The sequence below is a fragment of the Anomalospiza imberbis genome, chromosome 3 (assembly GCF_031753505.1).
Source record: "Anomalospiza imberbis isolate Cuckoo-Finch-1a 21T00152 chromosome 3, ASM3175350v1, whole genome shotgun sequence".
Lineage (NCBI taxonomy): Eukaryota > Metazoa > Chordata > Aves > Passeriformes > Viduidae > Anomalospiza > Anomalospiza imberbis.
The window spans coordinates 40,177,461-40,194,463 of NC_089683.1; the positions used below are offsets into that span (position 1 = coordinate 40,177,461).

The following is a 17,003-nucleotide window of genomic DNA, read 5'->3' on the forward strand; positions in this document are numbered from 1 at the left end:
TTGTACATCTGTATATGGCTGCTCATGTTTTTATAAGAGTATAAAAAAAAGTTCTTGTAATAAAAAGATTCAATGAAGTAGGATAAAAATCAAAGTTTAACACATACAAATGATTTTTAACAGATTACAGAGATGCTTAGTATGAAACTTTTTCAAGCACTACAGCACAGATGTGCTAGAGCATGTCATATGCAGCTGGCAAAGATGAACAAAAGGTATTTGCACCTATCATCTACAGATGTGTAAAAAAGTCACCACACATCTCTTCCGCAATCACTTAGAAACCATCTGATGTGCTAGTTAATGATTCCCCTCTCTCCACTTCATTCTTCAGACATAAAGGGGTCCCATTTAACATAATCACTTAATAACAGCAAAGTGATGGGTATCAGAACTCTAATTCTTCTAATATTTGCAAAATCCAGCTCTTTGTAATAATAATAACACCATGATAGCAAACTGTAAAACTGTGTAATTATACTTTAATTGTATTGTGAGGCATGCATTAATCACAAAGTTTAAGTACCAAGGATGGAATTATAATAATTCTGTAAAACAAATTTAAGCTAGCTAAGTAGGTCAGAACCACTAGCATGCAACAGGAGACCTCTGGGAATTTATCAGTTAATGGCTATTTATGTGCAAATGAGTGCCCTCCAACCCTCCCAAATCCTGTGTAGCTGAAGGGTATTTCTGTTAACCAGGAGCATGCTTAACTGCTGAGGCATAAATTAAACCATTTATTGGAATGATTTTAATTCTTCTCTCCCCCCACCCACTCTTACTACTCCCCTCCACCCTCACTAGCAGCAAAATTTACAGTATTAATTTACATGGAGATAGGATTGCTGAAGAGTTTTCAGAAATTACTCTGTTTCAAGAGAGAGCAGGAAAAAGAGAACAGGAAAAAAAAAAAGAGCAAGAGACAACCTTTTAGTAAGAGACAGTAGCAATGCTACAGTTAATCTTCAAATCTTGGCAGGTTGAGCTATTAGAAATTCCAGAGGTTCAGTATCACAGTAGTGCAGTGGAAACACTTTCAAAGTGAACTTTAATGAAATGAAATTCTGTTTTGCATCCTCACAGAATCATGGAACCTTTCAGGTTGGAAAAGACCTTTAGGATCATGAAGTGCAAACACTAACCCAGCAGTGCCAAGTCCACCAGTAAACAATTTCCCCAAGTGCCACATCTCCTTTTTTAAAATACCTCCTGGGCAGCCTGTTCCAATGCTTGACAACCCTTCCCAAAAAGAAGTTATTCCTAATATCCAATCAAAACCTTCCCTGGTGCAACTTGATGCCATTTTCTTACCTCACATTCTAAATTTGGAGAAGACAATGAAGCTCAAGGGGCACTGCATCCACTGTATTTTCTGTCCTAACATTCAGACTGTACACATATCAAAGGTTTTCTTTCAGGAAAGAAAACAACAAAAATTTCTTGGCTGCAAGAAAAGAACACCTTCAATTTTTGAGTTTGACTTGGATAAAGCTAGTCATTTTTCATGTCTTGGGAAAATAGATACCTTTACAAACTACCTGGAATCAAGATGTATTGAATTTTCACTGTGATGTAAAATGGGGATGATTTACAGACAATATAAATGATTTCTCAACACTTATAATCATAGCAGTAATTCAGTACAGCAAGGCAAGATAATGTAAGCATAACTTCAAGATTCACTTTTAGGCTTATAATTTCATATGCTTGGGGTCTCTTTTTTTTTCCCTAAGTGCATGCACACATATTCTCGCAAAGCCTAGGGTCTCGGGACAATAAAACAGCAAAAATCTGATTATCCTAGCATCAATTAACCACAGCTCCCCATTACCCTAAACAGGGTCACATCTCCCCAGTGCCTAATAATTATATTGTAAAATCCCTTGATTGCCTGAATAAATTCACTCTTCCTATGATGTTTGGATGATCATGGTTGTGTTACAGTTAATTATTATTTAAGAGATAATCGCAGTACATTGACATCTTTCTGATGTCATCTTTACATCTAATACAAAAGTCTACATAAATGTAACACACTGGACAAATACACACAGTTTTGCCTCACCAATTCAAGCTGTTGTAGAATTCCCTTTATATAAATAGGTGTGGTATGAATCAGAGGAATTCCCTGTCAGCAAATCTTTAGCAGCTCTAAAATATTTTTAATTGGCAGATATGTGGAACACTTAGTCAAGTATTTCCAAAGGCACATCTCCAATAGCTAAACAATATATTCCTGTCCAGAAAATCAAAAGAATATCAATGAAAATACTCTGTTTCATTCTCATGGTTGACTTTTTGTGAGGAAAACAAGACTGCAAAAAGCAGTAGAAGGAAACCTCATTATCCTGGCAAGCACATCTGTACTTGCCTGCTCTTCCCTTCTCCTGCCCCTCAGTAAAGGTTGACACATCCCTGGCAGCAGGATGCTCCTGCTGCGTGCATAATGGCTGCTGTGGCTGCCCGTGCAGCCCCTGCATTACCACAGAGAGAGCCAGGAGCCTTCTGCCTCTTAACACAGATTTGCAAGCATGCACGTTAAACCAGACACTTCATACAACTCTTTGATAACAGCCAGAAATTAATGAATGAACAGAACTATCTGACCAAAAATAAGTTCACTCCTGTATTTTCAGAAGCATTAGCACATCTGCATTATCAGAGCCTGTGACAAGCCCAAAGTTACCTCCCCCTTCCCTACAGTGAGGGGCTGCAGCCTGGATTATGTCTGTACCTTACAGTCATTGGCAGGGGCTCAGCACTGCCCTCAGGCTTTAATTAACCCCAATTAGCGATAAACAGGGCCTTCTGGTTGTGAAAGAGGGAATAGACAGCATCTTCAGCTTAATCAGACAACTATGTAAACCACAAACTGCTTTTACCTTTCTCTACTTGCTCATCCCAAAAAAAGAAATGTTAGGAAGGGGCCCTCAAAAGATCCTGAGATGATACACAATGAACATGTTGCAGAGCATGCCTTCCTCTTTCCAGTTTGTTTTTAGGGAGGATATATATGGTGACCTACTATTTAGGGCTCATTTCCCATTAAACACATTTTCCCTGTCCCTGTTTTAGTACCACTGTAAAGAAAGCTGGAGCATTTAGCCACTGGCAATTAGTGACACCTGGACTTGCTCCAAGCCAAATAAAACATGGCAATGCACATCTACATGCCTGTATCAATGCCTAAGAAATCATTTGCAAAGTGATTTTCTAGACAGATTTCAAGACTCAAACAAAAAAGCCACCAAAAACCCATCACCCTTTTCAGCAGAGCCACTGTCCAGTGCATACAGTAGAAGCCATCTTTGCACTCCCACCTCAGAAATTCCAACAAGTACGTTACAGTAGCACTAAACAGGTTCAATTCTCCCCCAACAGAACAGGGAAATTTTAAAAAGATCTAAAAAAAGAAAATAAGTTCAGTTCCACAAGACTCTCCTGAAGCCTGCAAGAGTACTACTTTTGCAGCCTACTCTAAATAACGACTTTAAATTTCTGTCCAAAATTAGCCAATTCTGTCTCCAGTAGCATGAAGAATAACAGAAAACCTGTAACATTCTTTTACATACTGGCTAAGTTCAAGCATGTCTCCCCTTAACTCCTCCTAGCTGAAATAATTCCCAAACTAATACAAACTGCCTACTCTAGTCATTCATTTCTGTGACTCTCTCAAATTTTCAGTTTATTCATAAATATTTTATAAAATGACATATCCAGAACCGCATACAGAACACTGCAGCTAAAGAGAGAATAAGCAGCTCTTCTCACCTGCAGGAGTTTTATTAACCCACTTTACAACAACATTTAATTTTTTTTGTTGTTTCTTCCTAAAGCAGAATCATATTAGGTCCTGCTTTGTAATATCATACAGACTGTGTGCATAAAAAAGTCACTGTTAAAAATTAGTTAGCCGATAGATTGCAGTCAAATTTCAGATTTTCTTGCAGATACAGTGGTCTTAGAAACTCACATAAATAAACATCATGTAAACAGAGGTGGAAACATTAGTAGATTTACTTCCCACTTCTTGCAAGATACAAGGGAATACACAAACAATTCTAGCTTTTCCCCCTGCACTAAGTGGCAACTGTGCTAGTGCAGGGACAATACTGGACCTTGCAGGAATCTGTGCTGAGCAGACAGGCAGCAAAGTCTACAAGCAAGGGCAGAAATGGGGTAAGAGCAATGGTAGCTTACCTCACTTCAACCAACCCCAGATGTGAAGACCCCTGTTTCTCTCACCTCCCCATATTTTGACAGTATGGCTGCAAGTCAAGCATTCCATGCTCTATTTCCATGTGTTCTTCCTGATTTCGGTACTCGGCCTTCACTATTTCCTCTTGTTGATGGTAATTTATTTTGAAATATCAAAATAATTTAAAATTCAGGCTTTCTTTTCCATTTGAACACAGAGAAATACCCTCTAATTTCTGGCTACATACAAACTCAAACCCTACAATTTTTCATCTAGTCCAACTTGTGCTAAACAGTTTTTCATTTTCAGTGATATGAACAAATGCCATTAAACACTGATAATACTAAGATTACACAAGTAACACTGAAGCCTTACACTACCAATGATTTTTGTGAAAATTTTCTCTTTCATTCCCATAGAGTCACACCATTTTACAGAAAAATTGTTTGTGCTTTTAAGGCTGCTGTTTTGGTTTTTCTGCCTTTTTTTTTTTTTTTTTTCCGTTTAGGATACCCAGGAATGAGTACACTAGAAGTTGTTTATGTCCAAGAAGAAATTCAATCATAAGAAAAAGCATCCTAGGAGATAAAGAATCAAACAGTATATACCCAGAAAAACACTAAAGAGTAAACAGAAAACACAATGTATTGAGATTCATCCCTTCTCTTCACTTGGTCTTTGCTTTCAAGAAAACACACCAAATTGTTTTTGCTGATTAGACAATCCCAGAAGTTAGTAGCAAGAGTTTATTCTGGTAGGTTACAGCTGTCAGTAACAGAATCTGAAACAAATTTGGAAAAAACTAAGGAAGTGGCTATTTCTCATCACTGTAGCTATTACTCAGTTTCTGAAGTATGAGAAATGGTGGGGGGGGGAAAAAACCCAAAAGCTTGTTCTACTGAACCACTGAACTGAATCTTTCAAAACTGCACAAAGTGCTTCAATCTATGTTGTGTCCAGCATCCAGCAGGTGCTTTCCTTGATTTTCATTTTCGTCCATTAAGACAAGTACGTTTTTCTGTTCGGTTAGCATAAGGAATCTTCCTTGGAGTTTGTTCAGATTTTTTCCTCCACTTTAAATGTCAACTTTCTTTAAAACACATAGGCACAAATTAATTCACCTCTCCAGAGATATGAACTCCCATCCCAGGGGCTAGCAATGGAGAGAAGAGCACAAAGGGAAATATTCTGGGTGAAGCAGAGCCAGATGTGTCTGGTTCAGTGCACATAATTGACTCATCTAAACATTCTTGACACATCCAAGACAGGGGCTTGCCATTGTCCCAAAATGTACCCCTGCTATTTAATGAGTCAGGTTTCTGATTCTCTGCCGAGAGCCTAGAAACCCCGGGCACAGCTGGGCACCTGGGCAGGCAGGGCCGAGCCCTGGGCCCGGAGCCAGCTGCCCGTGGCTCCTCCATCCTCCCGCGCAGGCTGTCAGTAGGAGGCAGCATTGGCTCTGCCAGCAGCAGCTCCGCACCGCAAAGTACTTGGGAGCGGGCTTCATTCTTCTGTCATTATATAAGCAAGATGACACTGTTCTCTAATCCAGCCAAAGCTGATAAGTACCATCAACCTGTCACTTCCTACATTTCAAATTCTAACATTGCAGCATCAAAGAGTTTTTACATTTCGATTTCTTTTGCTGGCAGCGGTCGGTAGCCTCTCATTCTCCCACGGTGTTCTAATGCAGCATTTGCACACCGGGGTTACTCCCAGCCTGAATAGCAGGTCATCCCCTACTCACTGAGCTCATCTGCGGCCCATGTGCTAGGCAATTTAGATCCAATCAGCCCTTATTTAGCTCAAGAGTAATGAGCAGCATAGTGACACAGACTTAAGCCTGACCCTCAGGACACTGCTCATCAAGCAGTAAAACTGTGACAAAATCATTCATCTTCCACCCGCTGGCAAGAAATAATACTCGCACTCACTGTATTACTTTTTCAAGACATAGAAAAAAAAAAGGTCCTGAATTTTCATGATGTGAGACATTAATTTGCAGAAAGCTGAATTCCCTTAAACCCCCCTGTTGCTATGAGCTCACCAGGGGGAAATAGGCCTTAGGAGACTGAAATGGAATAAAGAAAATTGCTTCAGCTTTCTGTTCATTTTAAATAAGCCTTAAATCTGACATGAGATATCCTAAAGAGAGAAGATATATAGATCTTGTAAGGTAACGAAGAAACAATCAAAATTAAGAGATTAGAAGGCTACTTGCATATAATGATTTTATTGGCAAAAATATTTCTTTTGTTTAACATCCACAACAAAAAAAAACACTCCATATGAAAAGCCATTTTCACACCTCATGTGAAGAATAAAAGGGAAACCAAGATGAAAGTTAATTTAGGGAAAATAGTTTCAGAAGTGAGACACTTCCATCAGAAAACAAATCTGTGCTTTATGTCCTTCAGGGAGCACATATTTCTCTAAACAACTGCAGGGTCCCAAGCAGCAGGTTCTCACTACACCTGGATATGGTTTTACTCTTTTTTTCATGTATTTACTCTTTCACAACAGAAGTCTTGTACTGTTGTCAGGTAGGCTACAGAAAGCTTATGTGGATTAATCTTTGGAAGATAAAATGGATACGATGGAACACAAGAAGTGTTTCCATCTGTAGCACAGGGGATTGAACTGTGTATCTTCATGATTCATGTCTCAGTACTAGATTTGTGTGAGTTTCTTTAGCTTTGGGTACCTACCAAGACTGACTTTTTTTGGGCATCAACAGCTGGAAGGTTTTTTGATAGCTTTTAATGTTTCCATTTGCTCCAAAGTGATTCTAGAATAGAATATTCTAAGAATAGAAGGGATGCAGAATGACCATCTAGTCCAACTGCCTAAGTAATTCAGAGCTGATCAAGAGCTAAAGTAAATTATTAAGGGTGTTGTCCAATTGCCTCCTAAACACTGACAGGCTTGGGGTAATAGCCACTTCTCTAGAAGTTTGTTCCAGTGCCTGACCATTCTCTCAGTAAAGAAATGCTTCCTAATGTCCAGTCTAAGTCATCCCTTGGTGCAGCTTTAAACCACTGCCACATGTCCTGTTAGAGGAGGCCAGGAAGAAGAGCCCAGCATCTCCTTCTCCACATCCCCTTCTCAGGAATCTGTAGAGAGCAATGGGGTCATGCCTCGGCCTCCTTTTCTCCAAACCAGACAAGCCCCAAAACCTCAGTCACTCCTCATAGGACAAGCCTTCCAGCCTTGTTGCCCTCCTTCTAAGGCAGATGCTCTCTATCACATCCTAAACATCAATGTGAAATTGATGTTAATCAATTGTTCAACTTTCACATGTCTACCTACTGATTCAAGAAAATGGGCACTGAGAAGGGAAGTGAAAATTCTTGCAAACCTGAACCAGTGACAGACATATACAGGAACTTTCTATATGCAAAGTATTTAGGGACACATTTCCAGTGCATGCTGATGTCTCATTTCATTTCTTTACACAGTAATATTCTAAGAGCAGAGGAGAAACAATCAAAACACACATAAGTTTTAGCTAGTCAGCTGTGAAGGTCAGAATACAAGGGACAAATTTGTGAAACATTATTTTAGTCTCCAATAAAAACCTAAAAAAAAAAAGACCTCAAATCCCACAAAGTAAGAAGAAGAAAAGAAAATTCAGTGTTAATTACCAGAGCCACACCTTAAGGCAACAACTGTAGCTAAGAACACACAGTATTTGCTCAGAAGGTGGTAACAGATTATTTTTAAGGCTTTAGACATAGGAAACCTCTCAAGATGCTGCTATATTCTAAATCTGTGTTTGCTTCTCATGCATTAGAGCGTTTAGAGACATGATTTTCATTACACTCATTTAAACACCAGTTTTGTTAATGGAATACCTGAACTTAAAAAAAAAAAAAAAAAAAAAAACAAACAATAAAAATACTTCAAAAGATAGGTCAAGTTACCATAGCAAGACATGCTTGGCCCCAAGCATAGGATGTTTGTTGCAAAGTGAAAAAGGAAGGATTTATTTCCTTTTTTTTCACACAGGTGAACAAAGTTCAGAGCAACTTTTAGTGGTCATTCATTAAGTGTGGGAAATCTTAGAGCTAAACTAACATCTTCTGACTCTCAGTTCAGTGGCTTAGTCACAGAGCTGCCTTCTGTGCTTATCAGGACATCACAGCTGGTAGCCCTAAATATCCTCACAGGATGGGATGGGTAAGCGAAGACTCATGATCTTCCAAAGTCTTCTGAATACAGTTTTCAGAAGCTCAACATCAGAAAAAAGATTTTACAAAGACTAACACTATAACCCCTGAGGGGGAAGAAAAGAAGGAGGGTGGACCTTTCTATTCTCCTCCTGAGCTTATCTACTGACTTACACAGTAACAGAGAGGGGGAGTAATGCTTCTGTTGGTCTCAAAAAAGCTTCCCACAGGCTGTTTTGATGGCAAGTAAAACTCAAAAAAAATTACAAATGACTGTACATTTCCATAGCAAAGATATACTGGATAATCCATTCCTATTGTGGTTTCTCTCACAACCTCAAGGCTAAACACACTCAATCAGATAGAAACATTCATCTCTCCTGTTACCCGTGGCCCAATTATTAATGTAACTTTCTGCTAGAGACAGTTTACTTGGTCAATATTGCTGTAAGAGCTTATAAAATATACACATTGAAATTTTCAAAAATTAGCAAAGAAGTATAAATAGGCACATATGCATAAGAACAGTTTTCAAAGCAAAATTACCATTTATTATGGTATTAAGTTAGTGGTACTTCTCATTTCTCCTACAGGAATTAGTACCAAGTCTCCCTGAAACTAGGCAAAGATGTTTGGAGCACAGCAAGGTATCTACTCACATTTTATAGTCCTCTAACTCTGTGCTAACACTCAACAAAACCCAAATGCCAGGATAACAATAATAAGAGAAAGCTCATGTCAAAGCAATACCCCATTACAATACAAGACATTTTAGCATGTTTGAAACACTTCTTTTAAGTATTGCAGATACTACAGCCAATTTCTCCGGGCCTTCTATCCATTTTTACAGCAAGTTCTGTCAAATCTATTTAATGCCTGTACTTTTATTAACCTAGGGCTTCTTTTTGTGCCATGAGGCACTCAGATGACAGATAGTGCTAGAGATTTGGAACAAATGAAAGCACACATGGGCAAACATCCTGCATTTACCTTTCAGTAAAAAAAGGAAAATAGAACCAAAACAAAACAATAAGTGTTTTAAACCATTGTTTAAAAACAGAAAAAAAAAGGAAAAAACTTATGACTGAGCTAGAAGCAAAATAAGTAAGCATAGGAAGGAAGCACTTCACATTTTGATTTAGGGGAGTTTCTTGATTATTTACTGCTTTTTAAAAGGAGACAGTATTAAAACACAATCTTACACTTCACAGTGAATTTAACTATGAAGACCAAATACTTGCAAGTGCCAGCAAGTAGCATTTGATTCCAATTACCCACTCACCATGTATCAAAAACCGACAAAAATGAGTTCTCCTGCCAAGACATAGTTCTATTTAAATATATGGATCCCACAATAATCAAAATGATAACAATCAATAAAAAAGTGGTTTAAGAAACCTTATTTAAAATAGTCTAACCATAGGTAAATACAACAATCAAAAGCTACCACTGCTTTTCTAGAAGACAAGAAAAATACAAAAAAAAAAGCTGGAAAGGGTTATTTTAAAACACTGTGGTGTAAAAATAGTGAAGGCGGGGGTCTCTTTTCAGATGTCTTTTAAGAAAAAAGAAAGAAAACAAGCACACTTTCAAATCCTTGTATGCCAAGTTTTAGCCCAGAGCAAGTTTTCACTGCTATGTTACAAACCCTTGAAAATAAAGGTTTATAATGGAAATGCTGACAGACCCTTAACCACAGCAGCATGAATAGCTATAATTAAAGAAGAGCTTTTGGCTACACCTCACTCTGACAATGAAAGACTAGAATTTTTACAGTATCCTCAAATAAAAACAGCTGGGAAACCTGGAATGAGATTCCAGCAATCCAACAAGATATGTTAAAGGAGATTGCTAAAACTATTTGACATTTTAAACTTTAAATATTGAGGCACTTAGTTAACACAACCAAGTCAGTATTTTCATAATGCTACTTAATCAGCAATAAAGAATGCTCCTGTGAGCCATCATCTGGGGTTAGCAGAAAGTAACACATGAAGTTATTATTTCCTAACAGCCTAGAGGGAGCTGCTTGTCTCTTTAATCAGTGATCTCACTTCCTTCCTACCTGTAAATTCCCTGTCGTACAGTTATAAAATTATTAAGAGTACAGTGTACAGAAAAATTACATTCATGAAAGGCCTACTATCTCGTATCAGCCTGGATTTTAAAAATAAGCATTACATCCTTTTCTGAGTTTGAAAACAGACCAGGCCTAATCAGTCTGGTCAATTCAGTAACATTCTAGCATCTGGTTAGCACCAAGTTATCCATATCTTCTGAACTAAAAAATGGTTTTAGTGTTGTTTTATTTGCATGGCAACAGAAGACTGACTGTTTTCAGTAAGTCTGTCAAAGCAGGAAGATCACTAACATTTTCCTGTTCCATACATCCTGAAGATCAAAGTCTTTCATAAGTGTGAAGGAATTTAGTTCCTCTGGAGATGGGATAAACAGGCTGGTAGCAGTAACCAAATGTATAAATACAGAAACTGAAATAACTGCTAAAAGCAAGGCTCTAAAAATCTATCTCATACCAATTACCATTTGAACATGTTGGTAATTCAAATATTTCAGCAGAACTACTTTTTGTAAGAAAGGTACTAATACTGTCCTGCACCTTGTATGTAATGACCTGAGAAGTCTAGATTGAACTTCCATGCCCTCCTCTCTGTGTTACAAGAGGCCCCATAAGCCCCAGTCCTGGAAAGCTTAAAAATAATGCCAAGTTATAAAATAGACAATTTTTTCACCAGTCTGAAATTTCTCCCTATTTCATCTTTAGAAACAACACAACAAATGCTGTGTATTAGCTAATAGAGAAAATGTCAAAGTATTTTTGAAGTCTCCAATTTATTCCAGAAAATACATTCACTTGAACTGAAATAATAAATAATAAATCAACTAAACTTAGTTTTGTGCTTCATCTTTTTTCAAAAGACTGCCTGAAAAACAGTTGCCTTTGGATCTATAAGCTATTGACAGCTGCAGTCAAACTACTAGACTATAACAAAGAACCTAGTTAAAGAGAGATCTTGCATATGGGCCTCAGTATTCCTATTATGCACTCTTCCACAGCTCTTTACACATATTTCAGTCTTGCACATTTGAAGTAATGGCAGATCAATAGGTACCTCTTAATATCTTATGAAAAAAAAAGCAGTTTGGGCTTCAAACTGGAGGACTGCTTCTCAAAGGCATCAGTAGACAAAAAAATATGCTTATTGAAGGGCACTGTGGATGTTGAAAAATGAACTAGTACATCAAAGCAAAACTGCTTGGAAGTGGTAAAATATTATTTCCTTCTTTCCTATCGAACCCCAGACAAGTATTTAAATCTCCCTAACTGTAGTATTTGAATGCAGTCTTGGTAAAAGAGGAAAAAAAAAGAGAATGAAAAGTTGGGAAAATGAACACATTCAATGAAGAAACAAAATCAAAAAAACAACATCCACCCCAATTAATTAACACAATTTCCAAATTTCTTGTACCAAAGAAAAGATATTGTCTGAAATAGAAGCAACTGGATGACTTTCTAAAAAGACACTGATTAATAACAAAACATAATGATGTCAAACCTTATCTCCTGAAATAGTAAGGAAACATTTCAAAGATTCTACATGCACTGAAATATTGGTGGATTTTGAAATTTGACATATCATTCATAACCCTTCAGAGATTTCTCTTTCCATTTACTGAATTTCGGTAAAAAAATTAATAGGAACTTCAGTTTAACCCTAAAAACAAAATGTTAGTCTAAATCCACAACTTAACTAAACTTACCGAAGTCTGGCTAGAACAACCTGAAGAAAATTCAGCACCATGCTCAGCTCAGCTCCTCGACATGCAGGCAGCAGCATAGTAAAGCCATCATTTAGCAACTTTTCCTCAGATAGGCTCAAGTAGCAGCTGGTCTCAAACACTTCCTGGACCCCATCAATGTAGGTTGATAGCAGAGTCCAGAGATTTTGTCTCTGTGTGTAGTCATTTTTGGTTACTAAAAACTCCTTTGCCTTCTCACGGAAAGCATTTGAGACTTTCTCAGCCAGGGCACTAATGTCCATGTTCTTCTCAACATAAATTAAAAGGAAAGCAAAATGACCTCTCCAGATGAGAGCTCTCCGAGCTGTGGTGATGGAGGATGGAGTCAGGAAATCCAAAAGATCCAACACCCGACTCACTATATCTTCTGTCTCCACAACAATTGCCAGCACGAGGAACAGGCTAAAAAAGTTCTGCAGCCCCACTTCTGTCAGCTCCTGCATTCTTTTCCGATGGAACTTGGAATAAATTCTACATTAGAGAAAAAAACCAAACAAACAAACAAACAAAAAAAAAAAAAAAAAGGAAAAAGAAAGTTTCTTAAAGTATGCAATTTTCTATCTTCTTGAGTGACTAAAACTGTATTTTTATGCTTTTAGTTTAGGGTTATCCACTTCCAGTAACCCTTAAATTTTAACTACTCTTTTTTTCTCATTATTCTTATGGCTACTGGAACAAACATGCTCTTTCAGTTTCTGCTTTTGATTTAAAGCACACATTGTTTCCAATTGGAGGTGCAGCCTAACCCTTCCCCCTTATCTAACCTCTAGTACCAAGCTGAGCACATTATGAGCAGACTCTCTATTCTGTCTGTGATGGATGTCTTCCATACTGTGCCTTCAAATCAATCAAGTTTAGCCCATGAGGGCTCCTAGGAAAGAGAGCTGTCAAGTGACATCTCTTTGCAGCAGCAAACCATTCCTGTACACCAACTTCTTCCCTGGAAACTTCTTCATTTCCACATGGAAACCAGCTACTGGTTTCTGCTAGTATGTTATAGTGCTGCAACTGCAGTGATCAAAGTCTTACCGACCAAAGCATCATTGCAGTAAAAGGAAGATTTCTGTTGGAAAATTCCTTTTCTCCACAGTGCTTTGCCAAAGTCTGTATCAACTTGTACTGCTCACCTATGGTATGGACAGATTTGAAACAAAACAGAGAAACTGAGGCATTTGGAAGAGAAACCTCTCTCCAGGTAGGAAGATGCTATGAAACTTGATCTGCATTGCTTACAGGAAAATGCTCAAGTCATACACAGCTGATGGTGATAAGCACTGCGACTTTGAAACTTTAAAGTGGTTGACAAAAAGGAAAAAGCTTATACAAAGACATCTTTTCTGGGACCTTTGCTTGGATGTGGACTTGTATTTAAAAATCACCATTCCTATAACAGAAGAGTAATATGAAAATGGCATAACTTTTTGATTTTTGTGTTAAAAACCTTGGGTATACCCTTCACCATTAATTTAAAATAAGTTCCACCTACAGTAGTTAAACATCCATAAGTGTTGTTTTCCTGATCTATCACCTGGAAAATAGTTGGAAGTGGTGTTGAGGTTATCAAATCTAGCCACCAAAATTACAGCAAATCCAATTAATGTTGTTTAGTAGTAAATTACTACTGACAGGCATTTATGTTTTTCATGCATCAATTAATGCTTGGTTAGCTGCTGAAAACAGAGTTCATCCCAAAATCATAGCTGTAGGCTGTTAAATTTTGCTACTTGTGTAATTGATTTTTTCAAGGTAGAAATGAAGAAAAGTGCTTCAGCAGACTGATGCACTGTGTGTTGTATATTATTATTCCCCCTCTTAAATTAGGGAATGTAACAAGCTATAAGACCACAAAATGTAAGTATAATAAGAAAGAGTAGGCAAATTAAAATTCTTTTAAAAAGCAAGACACTGATACAGAATCGAACAATATATTTGTTTCTACGTAGTTGCAGTGATTCATAAAGCCAAACTTTAGTGACTATAACAACTTCTGAAGTGTATATAGACATGAGGCATACTGTTCTTTTCTGATAGCTAAGATAACCCTTCTTTTCTGGAAGAAAAACACCACAACTTTGTAAGGTGTGTATACACATGGGCATTTTTTAATGTTTATTACTTGTGTACATGAAGATCTTACTAATGCTTAATAAAGTTTTAATTAATTATACTAATAGTTAATAAAATATTTTTAAAAACTTAAAAGCCTAAACTACAACTATTTCTGTTTTCTCTATATAATGAAAAAATTTAACAAGTCTGTACTAATCATTACAACTGCTATCTCATTACTATAAGAAAAGTCTTACAGATTAGTACGCATCTAAAACATCAAGGGTTTCATTTAGAGCATATATATTTTATGGTTTTTTGTATCATGACTGACTGTACTTAATTAGTATATTCTAAGATTAAGTGAAATATTAAAATCCTCACAAAAATATTATGAGAAATTTTGAAAACCACTGAAAATAAATATTTAAATTTAAATGCAAGTCTAGCATGTGTCAGTCTGCATGTTCTTGAACAACACATGGCTCACATGCAGCTCAAATGCAATTTCTATGCTTTAATTACATTATCTGTCTGGCAACTGGGTTGTACCACTGCACTGGTTGCCAGTCTACCAAATTCCTGGCCAGTGGGACAAGGTAAATCATCCCACTCTGTGGATGCCAAGGTGATTCTTGGACCCAATTACAGCCTCAGCTGGCAACAGGAACTTCAGGGAACAACTGCTTTCTTCAAATCCCTCAGGCCCTTTACCTAATCATGAGCAGAGTGCCCTCTGCCTCACATGTGGATAGAAAGGCCCCTAACCCACTACACTTGTTACAAAATGAGACAAACTAAATAGCACCCATACCGTCCTTTAATCTGTTTCCAAGGATGCACACCATTGTTTTCTTCTTTCATAATCTGTGCCAAAATGCTGAGGAAAATGAAGTAACTGTTGCTGGAGTTGTACAGAGAAGGGACCTGCTGTTCACAGCAGCAGTGTTTCACCAACTCAAGCATTGACAAAGAAGTCTTACTAACATTTGCCAGATCCTTCAGACCAAGCCAAGGAACAGTAAAGCAGCTGTTCTAAAAGAATAGATGAAGACAGAAGATATTATAAATAACAATAAATGCCAATATTACAAAGGCAGTAAGATGCACTTCTTCACAGGAACAAAAGGATATGTTCCTATCACAGCTAAAACAATAAAAATGCATCGTAACTGTGTGCAAAGTATTTTTACAAGATCTTAAACTGAGTAGTCCTGATGAAAAATAGGACTTAAAATATATTATCATATTCTATAATTTCGTAATGTAACAGACCATAACAAATTTAAACATGATTACACAAACATAGCAAATTTAAGGATACTGTCATTGATTAGGTAGTTTTACACAAGTATAGCAATTAAGCTTGACTACAGGAAAATCAGAATTAATTGGCAAAAATCAAGGACTGTCTACATGCAAGTCTACATTTTTATATACTAATCTACTTACCAGATTCTTGCTGTAATAATCCCAGAGTATGGAGATGATAGATAGATTCAAATCCCAGAAACTGCACAAAGTCAAACAGCATTGAAGGTGCATTCGTAAGTGTTCCTCCAACACACCAGTCTTGAAAAGGAAATAAAAAATTAATTGTAGGATACATAAAACCAGTATGACCAAACAATTCAAAGTAATTTCCTAATATAAAAAATATTTTTAATTATATACTGTTGAGTAAATGCATCTTCTAATACAAGCAATGAACTCGAAGAAAAAAGCTGACAATTGCACCCTGCAAACCAGCCAATGCTGGTTCATCCCAGAAACACAGAATCATTTAGGTTGAAAAGACTTCTGAAAAGGTTCAAAGGAAAGAAAGTAGGAAATACCAAACAATTTGAACACAGTGAAGCATTCAGGTAGTAATTGTGTGATAATGAAAGTGGAATTATTCTCATCCAGCTTTTGGTAACAACAAAACAGAATTTTCATGGGAGGTAGGATATTAAGAGCTCCATGCTCTGAACTAAAATTATATGTTTAACCTAGCCTATTTTAGGCATCCTACTTTAGGGTGATAATTTCTGTAAGGGCTTAATTGTCTCCACTGGCTGCAAAAGTGGCCTAATGGACCAATTTGTGTGCAGTTGTCTTAAGAGTAGACTTTTACATGTGAGAGTCAGTCCAACACTTCTACCCCATGGCAGGGGTGTGGAAAGTAGATGATCTTTAAGGTCCTTTCCAAGCCAAAACATTCCATGATTCTATGACTTGCTCACAGTGCTACTTCTTATGATTACTATGTCTTGGAGTGGTTTTTTTCCTGTTTTCAATGCCTCACAAATGAGTCTAACTCATAACTTGTCTCTACCTGGCTTTACTTTCATGTGGAAAACTCGACTTGCTACACTTTATCACAACACTGCAAACAATTGTACAGTCACCTACAAGAACTCCTACCATGTCTGCCTTCTCTTCTTATGAACAATTAATGTAGGGCATATGGCTTCTAAAGTGGTACATTCCGAAAACAATTGAAATTGAAAAGACATTTTCAATTGTCATAGAAAATTATATATTCAAGACATTATGTGTAAGATACAAAACCCAATGAAATAGGAAAGTAACTTTCCAGTAAAAACTCATTAAAAATATTCAGAATAGTAATTCAATTGTAATAAAAATGCCTACAAATGAAAGGTGATACTCAACTATTTTTTTAGTATATGACATAACTATTAATTCTTTCAAAAAGACTTCCCAAAAAAAACCCAATCTTGCACAAAAACCAAGGGAGAGAACAGCTGGTTTTTTTTTTT

General features: G+C 37.0%; 1 protein-coding gene across 5 annotated transcripts in view; it reads right to left on the minus strand.

Annotated features, from left to right (window-relative positions):
* Positions 1–17,003, minus strand: part of MMS22L (MMS22 like, DNA repair protein) — an 88,634-nt gene that overhangs the window by 44,487 nt on the left and 27,144 nt on the right. For all 5 annotated transcript variants that reach the window (XM_068184112.1, XM_068184109.1, XM_068184111.1 and 2 more), the window contains 3 exons: positions 15,691–15,810; positions 15,053–15,273; positions 12,151–12,660 (listed from right to left, as the gene is read on the minus strand). In XM_068184112.1, coding sequence (XP_068040213.1) covers positions 12,151–12,660; positions 15,053–15,273; positions 15,691–15,810 — 851 coding nt within the window. The remainder of the gene's footprint in view (positions 1–12,150; positions 12,661–15,052; positions 15,274–15,690; positions 15,811–17,003) is intronic.